At 39.2% G+C, this 10,666-nt stretch overlaps 1 protein-coding gene and 1 pseudogene across 1 annotated transcript; one reads left to right on the plus strand and one right to left on the minus strand.

Annotated features, from left to right (window-relative positions):
- Positions 1–2,721: 2,721 nt before the first annotated feature.
- Positions 2,722–5,400, plus strand: LOC114685277 (annotated as a pseudogene).
- Positions 5,401–6,374: 974 nt separating this feature from the next.
- Positions 6,375–7,307, minus strand: LOC114685283 (olfactory receptor 477). Its single transcript, XM_028859866.1, has one exon. It carries the CDS (start codon positions 7,305–7,307, stop codon positions 6,375–6,377), a length of 933 nt encoding a protein of 310 aa, XP_028715699.1.
- Positions 7,308–10,666: the final 3,359 nt, after the last annotated feature.

Here is a 10,666-nt window from a genome sequence, read left to right on the forward strand (position 1 = left end):
ACATGAAACCTGGAAATCCAACTCTAGATAAAAAATGTGAAACAAAATCCATGGAACCCCCCCCCCCCCCCCCCCCGGAGCTGAGGATGGAGCCCAGCGCTCTGCCACTGAGCTAAATCCCCAACCCCTCTTTGTTTGTTTTGTTTTGTTTTGTTTGGGTTTCTTTGTGTAGTTTTGGTGCTTGTCCTGGATCTTACTCTGTAGACCAGGCTGGCCTTGAACTCACAGAGATACGCCTGGCTCTGCCTCCTCAGTGCTGGGATTAAAGGCATGTGCCACCACTGCCTGGTGGATATCTCTCTCTCTCTCTCTCTCTCTCTCTCTCTCTCTCTCTCTCTCTCTCTCTCTCTCTCTCTCTCATATTTTCTACCACCTGCAACTCAATAAAACCTAGCCTCAATTTTTCTGGACAGTTAAAATATCAGTAACTGCTGTGCATCTGAGTTGAAGTCAAATTAGGTTTGAAGAAAGGTAAGTACACTTTCCCAAAGATTGGTAACAAATAGCCAATATATTTTACCACTGAAAGTCACCCAACAATTACTAGGAATTAGTTGTACCTGCCAGGTAAGTTCTGCAGTACATTCTGGTGGGCAACACACTCTTCACCTGACCAAGATTTTAAATGCCTCTAGAAAGTTCAGTGGTTAACAGCACCCTTGAGTTTTCAAATGGTGAAGGACAAAGTAACTTCAAATCAAGAATAAGGATAAAATCCCTGTAGATATCCTTGCTGATTCAAAGAAATATGTCAAACTAACTTCTTCAGGTCTCATTGCAAGAGTGGGGTCTGGAAAAACTGGGGTCTATCTAGGGTTTCAGAGGATGAAAATAAATTGTTTCCCTTTCAAATGCAGAATTGGAATGGCGCAGACTGTGTGAAAAACATCTCTCAGATTTAAAGAATGATTTTTAATTTTTTTTTGTGTGTATCTGTGCACTTGAGTACAGGTGCTGGTGGAGGCCAGAAGGAGTCAGATCTCCTGGAGCTGGAGCTACCGGTAGTTGTGAGTCACCTGACCTGGGTGCTGGGTTCACTCCAGTCCTTTACAAAAGCAGTAAGTGCTCTTATCTTCCAAGTCACCTCTCCATCACCAATCCTCTCAGCTTTCTGAATGCTTTCCTCAGCTCACTAGACCACTCCCATTCTTGGGAGTTCTTTTTTGTGTTCTTTCCCTAGTATTTATTAATCTACTTACATTAAGGTGACTGAAAAGGGAACTGCTGTGTAGGAGAATATTTTTTAGACACATTTTAAAATTCACATGTATAGTATTAGAAAAAAATTAAAGTCAGAGCTGCATGAATATGAGGTTTTTATTCTTAGACAAAGTATTTCTTTTCTATTCTGGCTATATATTTCTGATGATACCTCTCCCCTGAGCATAGGAACCTGTGCTATCCAAACCCATATCTGCAGCTCAGCCTCACAAGCACTGTTTCCCTGACACTCGGGGCTTTCCAACTCTTTCTCTGACCTCCATATCTTCCATAGAAGATATGACTTTTTCCTTCATTTCTCCTTCTTCTGGCAATTTCAGAGTATTTTAGCTTGCTGGTCCTGTTGACCTCAGGGAGGAGTTACAAAATGATAAACTCCTCTTCTGCCCTGAAACTTGTAGGAACTGACCATGTACAATGTCATAATAAAATCATGTGTCAATGCAGAAAAATTCATTCACTCAATCACAGTGGTTAGTAGGCTTCTTGAATAGACAATATTTGAATTGTATTGGAAGAAAAGGCTGTGGTTTAAGAGCCAAAAATGAATGAGGAGAGGGGAGAGTAGTGCAAGTCAGAGCAGCAATGTATTAAAGAGCGAGGACAGAACATGACAGGCTTGGTGGACATCAGGATGGTCCCCCATAGAGGGAAGGTTGTTGTGAGAAGATTATGGGGACTGGTAGAACTTGAGTGTTACTCTATGGCATTTGTATTTACAGGGACAGCTTCTCCGTTCAGAGGCACATCATCTGTGTGTGAATACCAGATCCATCTTTAACAAACTATACTACCTTCCAAATTTAAGCTATTGTACTCTTACCTCAAGCGTGAGCACAATACTATTATTCTCAGATGGCATTCAAGAAGGCATAACCCAATTACACCAAGTACATGATATTCTTTGAATATGAGCAGCTCTTTCCCATGATGAGGATCTTTACTGTTTTTTTTTTTTTTTTTTAAATATCTGACATACCTTCCCCCAGACCTTTAAAAGACGAGCAGCTAACCATATTCCATCACAACACTGAAAGGAATTCCTGATTCCACAGTAGAAGGTAGTATATTCTTCTATCACTTTGTGTTATTTAAATGGATTGTATCTTTCTCTATCATAGGCAGGGCAACTCATCTAAATGTCATTCCATGGCATCTTTCTCACCAAACACAGGTCTGACAAGTCATACATATTAAACCATTGGTAGAATCAATGCACCGAGTTTTGATAGTTTTGGATGTACCCTGTGCCTTGGTTTCAATTTCTGTGATATAGGAATTGAAATATCACATACAATTGTTGGGGAAGTTGAATGAGGAAATTCTGTCTGGCATACAGTCTGACTACCTCATTTCTAGGGATAAGAAAATTCTGGTTATTGGGGTGCCTCATTTATATTTTATTTCTGGAATTTCAAGATATAACAAAGATGCTATTTAGTTAAAATAATTTCCTTTTATACTATTTCTTTCCTTTTTTCTTTCATAAAGTTGCCCAAGATGACCATGAATTCTCAGGCTGAAGAAATTCCCCTGCCTCAGATTTCTGAGTAATGGGGATTACAGTTACATGTCAGTATGTTCCACTTAAAGGTGTATTGTCATTTGTGATCTTTAAACTTTGTGGATTTTTTCAGAAGACCACCCAGTGAACCCCTTTCTTTTCCTAACCCCATGTTCCACAACCATGTCTTCACATTGCCTTTCTTTTCTCCCCTAAAAATTGCCTGTAATTAAACCCCATGTTGTATTCTAGTTACTTTTATATAGTCACTTCATATAGTGTGACTATTTCAATAACTAATGAGAACAGGGGAAAATGGCCTGAAGAACATGAGTTAATTCTTACCACATCTACATTTTAAAGCAACCTTCTTCACAAGAACTATATATAGTCATAAATATATATTGGAAGCTTTCTTTAAAACTCAAAAAATGGACCAGGACTTCATGATCATATTACAAATATGCCACCAGAAAGAAACTAATGCTTTATAACCCATTAATATACCTGTTTCAGAGATAGTTATCCAAAGCCTCCCAGCCTCATTTTATTGCTATAGAGAAGAATCTTGTGTTTATTTCAACATGGTAAGTTTATTTACCAGATCTACTCATTGGTACAGCTTCATCCACACAGCTGCTGTGTTCTTGCAGCACAGGGAATACAAGGTGATTTTGAGAGAATGTCTGTAAGTCTGCAGATAATTTTCCTGCTGTGCCTGCACGGCACTGCATGGCAATTGGGCCCGAAACCTGGTGAGGGAAGTTGGGATGAACACAGCACACACCAGTCAAGTTGCAAGCATCAGGGCTCGCTTTATTCTTTCTTCCCTATCTTATATATCCTTTCAGGAGGAAACAAACAAAATTGTTTATCAAGCGCCCAGGGTCAAGGAACGGTCAGCATGCCCCAGGAAGCCACAGCTGCCAAACCACAAGATATACCAAACAGCAAAACATCCGCAGAACAGCCTGACCTCAGCGCACTCAGAACAGGGGAGGTGGGGGCAATCTTAGAGGGGTCAGAGCCATTCTGATCCCAACATTTTCCTACACCTCATTTGATTGTACAGTCAATACTGCAAAGCCCTATGTTTGGACCAATATGGACTAGATCATACACACACATTTTACAGATGTTACTGTTGCACTTGGTGGGTGAGAAAAGAACATGAGCACCCTTTAAGGACTTTCTTCTCTTGTGAAGTTTTCTCTGACAAGGAGAAAAAAGGCAAGGTGAGGTAGAGTAGAGGGGACTGTGAAAATGTTTAAAATTATACATAATTTACAAATTCATCATTTAGAATCTCTCTTCCTGTTATATTTGCTTCTGACATTGAATTCAGCCACAGGTATTTATGTCACCCGTTACAGGCTCTCTCATTAGTACCTTTTTGACCACTGAACAGGGACCCTTGTTTGAAGGCCATCTGATATCAGAGCACTTTGGCATTCACCTCAGTCTTGATCTAAAGCACATATTAACCTCTGGGGCAAAATGCTACCACCAGGAGGTTGGGCAATCACACCACAGTGACCACATTCCTTCTGTGGGGATTTTCCAGCTTCCCAGAACTGCAGAATCTACTCTTCATTGTGATTCTCCTCTCCCATGTGACCATCCTCCTAGCAAATGCATCCATCATGGTGGCCATCAAGCTCAAGCACAACCTTCACACTCCCATGTACTTTTTCCTCTTTGCTCTGTCCTTTTAAGAAACTTGCGTCGGGCGGTGGTGGTGCACGCCTTTAATCCCAGCACTCGGGAGGCAGAGGCAGGCGGATCTCTGTGAGTTCAAGGCCAGCCTGGACTACCAAGTGAGTTCCAGGAAAAGGCGCAAAGCTACACAGAGAAACCCTGCTTCGAAAAACAAAACAAAACAAAACAATAAAAAAAAAAAGAAAAGAAAAGAAACCTGCACCACTATGGTGATCCTACCACGAATGTTAGTGGACTTGCTATCAGAGAGCAAGGCTATATCTCTCCCTGAGTGTGCCACACAGATGTTTTTCTTCTTTGGATTGGCTGCCAACAACTGTTTCATCTTGTCTGCCATGTCTTATGACCATTACACTGCCATCCACAATTCCCTGCCTTATCCCATTTTTATGACTAGAAAGATCTGCCTTCAGCTCATCATGGCCTCTGCTGTGCTTGGCTTCTCAGTTTCTCTGTGCATTGTCATCATAATATTCAACTTGTCCTTTTGTAACTCCAAAGTCATTCAGCACTTTTTTTGTGACATTGCACCTGTGCCTGCCCTTGCCTGTAACTGCACTTTTCTTCAGAAAATGATTCTCCTTGCATCCACCATCTTTGTGTTGGTGGGCCGCTTTATTTTGATCATGGTTTCTTATGTCTTCATCGTGACAGTAGTTGTAAAGATGCCCTCTGCCAAGGGAAGGTATAAGACCTTTTCAACTTGCTCCTCCCATTTCACTGTGGTGTTCATAGATTATGGGTTTGCTTGCTTTGTCTATCTGAGGCCCAAGAATGGTGACACATTCAGGGATGACACACTGCTAGCAGTGACATACACCGTTCTGACGCCTCTGCTCAACCCCATCATTTACAGTCTAAGGAACAAAGACATGTAGACAGCTCTGAGGGAAATACTGGGTCATGTAATTAAGGGCTTCCCTCAAATGGTAAATAAAAGAGCTCAGAACATCTGAAAAGTCAATATGACTTTGTTAAATAAATGTGGAAAGGTGGAGTACTTTCAACAAAAATCACGACAGTGCATAAAACAATTGAAGTGTTGTTCAGTTGCATGATGGGTTTTATTCTCATACTTTTCTCACTACAAAACTAGTAATTAACCCTGAAAACGAACATATAAGTAACATTACACAGACTGAGCAATTTTGATTTATATATGTAGGAATATTTATGTATGTAAAAGCAATTTATTTTTTAAAAAAGAGGCTATGCACTTGAAAGAGAACAAGGAAGAGTATATGGAAGGGTTCAGAGGAAGGATGGGGTAGGGGAAATGACATAATTATATTATAATTGCAAAATAAAAGAAACAATTAAAAACTAGATGGGATTTTAAAATATCAGGATACTACTGTATATTTAAATGTACATATATAGAGAGACAGCATATAGTAGGCATAACAAAACTTGTTTCAAAAAATCGTTTCATAACATTTGCCTTTGTACAAGAAAAAAATGTTATAATGAACAGTAAAAAATAGAGAAAGAGAAAGAGACAGAGACAGAGACAGAAAGAAGGGAAGTAGGAATAAAGTTACAATGGAAACAACATAGCACACCCACATGTTTAGAGTTGACCTGGAGAAATGACCACGATGAAGAAAAATAGCAAAGAATTTTAAAAATAGGGGAAGCAGGTTGTAAATTTTAAAAAATATAAAAAACTGATGAGAGGGGCTTAAAATGCCAAGCATTAATTATTGTTTGCTACATAAAGTAGACAACTAATCATATCTTGATATATGCAGAGTTCCATAACAGTAATAATTATTGCTGTATTATTATAACTTGACAGATTTCAAGGTGTCTCCTTACTATAGAAGTGTAGAAAGGTGAGAGTTGTTGCAAAGGATTTCAATTTACACAACCAGTTGATCAGCAGATGGTAGGCACTCATAGAGGCATGCACAAGTCAAATCCTTACATTCTATGGATATACTCTGATGGTGGCCTTTCTCAGGGCCTCCTTTACATCTCTGTTCCTCAGACTGTAGATGAGGGGGTTAAGCATGGGGATCACCACTGTGTAGAACACAGACACTATTTTGTTTTGTTCATTAGAGTAATTGGACTTGGGCATCACATAAATGAAGGTGATGGTCCCATAGTAGAGAGTGACTGCAGTGAGGTGGGATGTGCAGGTGGAGAAGGCCTTTTGGCGGCCGTCAGTGGAGCGCATCTTCAGGATGGTGATGAGGATGTAGGTGTAGGAAATAGCTATGACAAACACTGTGATCACAATAATAGATCCAGCAGAGATAGAGGGGATAATTCCAATAATGGAAACATCTGAGCAAGACAGTTTCAACACAGCAGGGAAGTCACAGAAAAAGTGATCTATCTGATTTGATCCACAGAAGGACAAACTCAACAGACAACTAGTAAACATCCATGAATTCACACATCCCCCTATGTAGGAAACCCCAACTAAGAGGAAACAGATCCTGGGGGACATATGTGTGGCGTAGAGCAGGGGTGAGCAGATGGCCACATAGCGGTCATAAGCCATGACAGCTAAGAGGAAGCACTCAGCTGTCCCAAATGTCACTGCAATGCAGAATTGGGCTTCGCAGGCAGCCACAGAGAGTACCGTTCCATATCCAAGGAATCCTGTAAGCATTATAGGTGTGATAGTCGTGGAAAACCCAATGTCCACAAAAGCCAGATGGCTAAGGAACAGATACATGGGAGTTTGGAGCTGGGGGCAGATTCTTATTAAAGTGATAATGCTGAAATTGCCTACTAAAGTAACAGCATATATTCCTAGAAATATCATAAAGAGGATGACACGTAGTGTGGAATTCTCTGTTAACCCCAAAAGAATGAATTCTGTCACGGTGGTGTGGTTTTGAGTCTCCATCTCCAGTGTGAAATGTCCCTGTTGAAGGAAATAAGAAATTCATTTCCTTAGGTTTTTTTTTTAAATACTTACTATAATTTTCTTCTACTATTCCACAGATTCAATAGTAATCCCTTCCTTTAACCAAGTTATAAATATCTGTGGTTTGCAGAATTGAGGATTTTGTTCCTACCTCTTTGAATAAAATGGGACTAGTTAAGCCTCACCCTGCTATTTCAGTTTTCTTCTTCTTTTTATGTAATACTTATACAAAGTATCCTCAAACCTTGACTTCAGAGATCCTTCCCTCAAGGTCGAGGTCTATAATTTCAATGATTTCTTGAGAGTTTCCTCATGTACCAATCAATTAGAAATCCTATAAACACTTCAAAGTTTGTCATTCCACACTCTTCTTCAACCCCTCCACCAATATTTTTATATGTATTTATTTTCATGCATATGATTATTGTGCTTGCATGCATGTTGGTACACTAGATGCTTGCCTTGTGCCCATGGAGATCAGAAGAGGGAACTGGATTTCCTGGAAATAGAGTTATGGACAGTTGTGAGCCATCATGTGGGTGCTGGGCATTAAATTAAATTCAGGTCCACTGCAAGAACAGCTGGTGCTCTTAACCCATCTCTCCAAGCCCCCCACCCTGGTCAGCTCATTCATTCACAATCTCATGTCTGCAACTTGTCAGACCTCCCAGCCATCTTCCTCATATTGCACTCCATCTAGTTAAATCCTATTGCTTTTGTCTATAATTTATTTCCATTTTTTCTTTCTTCAGCTCTTTTTTCCATCCTCTATGTACCCACTTGCCTTAAGATTCTGGTCATTTTTATTCTGCATTCTGTCTGCTTATTTACCTTCACATTCATTTCTTCTTGCACTTTATAGTAATACAACATAATGACTTCTTTCTAATAAAAAGCAGATAATGCCAAAATCTAATTCTTCTGATGCTTTTTTTTTCAGATTTTCATGGTGATCTATAAGCTCATTGGCACAACACTCAGTATCCTATCTGACCTCTCCCTGCATTTCACTGTTTCTCAGTATCTTCTCATGCAGTTCTCACACTAATGCAGATGCCTGTCATTATCCTAGGTGTTTAGCCTCAGCCTTCAAGATTATTTCCTTTACAAAGCCTTCTAGGTCTCATAAGGATGGATCTGATTCACTTTATTTGGAGACATATGCTTCTACAGATGTCTGAAATTCCACTGTATACATTGCACCATGGTTTATGATTTGCTTACCTTTCTTTCTCCTTAATTAAAACATATTACCATTAATAACTTTTCCCTTTGTCTTAAAAATACCCAGTGTTTAGGCAGAAAATATGCTAAAATTTTTGGATGAGTATATATATATATATATATATATATATATATATATATATATGTGTGTGTGTGTGTGTGTGTGTGTGTGTGTGTGTGTGTATAAGGGAGAGAGAGAGAGAGAGAGAAAGAGAGAGAGAGAGAGAGAGAGAGAGAGAGAGAGAGAGAGAGAGAGAGGGAGAGAGAGAGATCTTTTTCAGACAAGGTCTTACTATGCATAGACTAGCCCTAGCTCATCTCAAACTTGTGATAATATGATAATCCTGCTTCAACATGAGATTACAGGCATGCATTCTGCCTTGTTTACATATATTTAAATAATCCCATGCTTAGTTATTTTTTTAAGGCAGCAATTTCAAAACAGTGTATTTTGTGCTTCATGGTAAGTTCACCATTAAGATTTACAATAGTGAAAATACTAAGCAAATTGTTCCCTATTGCTCATTGATGGGTTGTGTTGATAGTTGCATTTTGACTGAAGGTGTTAATATTTTTCATCTCTCCAAGCATGGTATAATATTCTCATAAGCATAATCATCTCCTTACAATATTATCATTTCTGAAGGAGTTAAACAATTATAAGATATAATGCCTTCAGTATTAAATGTCCTCTAAATGTATTAATTCTTTTAAGTTTTTTCAATTTCCTCAGAGTAAATAAACATATAATCCATCTGTTGGTGCATCTAATCACCTGACTTGGTGAATGGGGAGGTTCAGTGAATCAACAGCCAAGGACCTACAACTTATTCACGATTGTCCCCTGTCTCTTCTTTACTGGGTCTTCCTGTTTAAGTTACCAATATAACAGGTAGATTATTTCCTTTGATGTTAGCCCTATCATTAGGTGTTTTTCTTTTAACCTTATCAATTGTTCACCCTATGTTTAATGGTACGAATCTTCAACTTTCTGTATAAAACCATTGAGATGTTTGAAGCTGTCACACCTCTGTTGCTTTCCATTTTCTAAAAGAAAGCACCCACAGTTCCTTTTTCTATCATACCTGCAGCATGGTTTCCAGCTCCATGGAAGTCTTCTTCAGACTGAACATACTCAGGGCTGAAGAACAGACCAAGCACCCAGCCTTCCTGCTCTTTGCCTTTTGACTCAAGCAGAGTTCAAAGTGGCAACCTTGATCTCATTCTGACTCACACTAGTCATTCTGCACTGACTGCAGAGTTGTAGGTGGAAGAAGAGAAGGCAGAAACACAGGTCATCTATATTAAATTACACATGACACTTAAACTCTTTGGTACTCAACATATTTTTAAACTTGAACAATTGGAGAATTGACCCTAAAGTGCAGCTTTGTTTTGCGATTAAAGGAAGTGATATCTGTGAAATACCAGAGGACCTGGTCACATATAGGGGTTAAACATCTCTTTATTTAATAAAATGAAATGAAGTTTGGATAGTTTTACAATGATTTAGTGTTTTGATGACTGTAGTTCTGCTTTTAAAATGTCAGGTAGATTTACCATAAATTGAAAAGCAAGACAAGAGGTGCAGTGCTTATGTGTCCTCAGTTCTGAATTCTGCTCTTTAAATGTATAATACATAGACTAATTTTTTGCTTCTCTTTTCCTCTCCATTGGACACTTAATATCTAGAATTATCCACAGGATTTCATGTTTATCAGCCTAGATCGGGGATGCTGACCACTCAAATATCTTCTCCCTCAGAGGATCAGTCACTGTGGAGGGGAAATAGAGGGAATAGGGCAGTGAACCTTACCTAGTTAAAATCAGGCTGTTGCTTCTGATTTCCTCTCCTTGTCTCAGTTCCTGAAGTCCAGTAACAATAATGGTTGCCACACACCATCGATGCAGCACCCACATGCCTTAGGAATACTGCTCTATGCATGCCAGAAATCCACTGCACAGTGCCTCTTGGTGAGGTCATGGCTACCACAGTTGTCAAGAGCTCAAAAGTGCTTGATAATTTTCAATTTATTCTTGTTTTTTAAAAATCCATCCTAATAAAGTCCATCAATCTTTCATTTACCATTCAGAGTTAATATTGACACTGAAAT

The sequence above is a fragment of the Peromyscus leucopus genome, chromosome 1 (assembly GCF_004664715.2).
Source record: "Peromyscus leucopus breed LL Stock chromosome 1, UCI_PerLeu_2.1, whole genome shotgun sequence".
NCBI classification, from domain to species: domain Eukaryota; kingdom Metazoa; phylum Chordata; class Mammalia; order Rodentia; family Cricetidae; genus Peromyscus; species Peromyscus leucopus.

Excerpts from the sequence above, each read along its gene's own strand:
- LOC114685283 (XM_028859866.1), bottom strand. The coding sequence starts at position 7,307 with ATGGAGACTCAAAACCACACCACCGTGACAGAATTCATTCTTTTGGGG.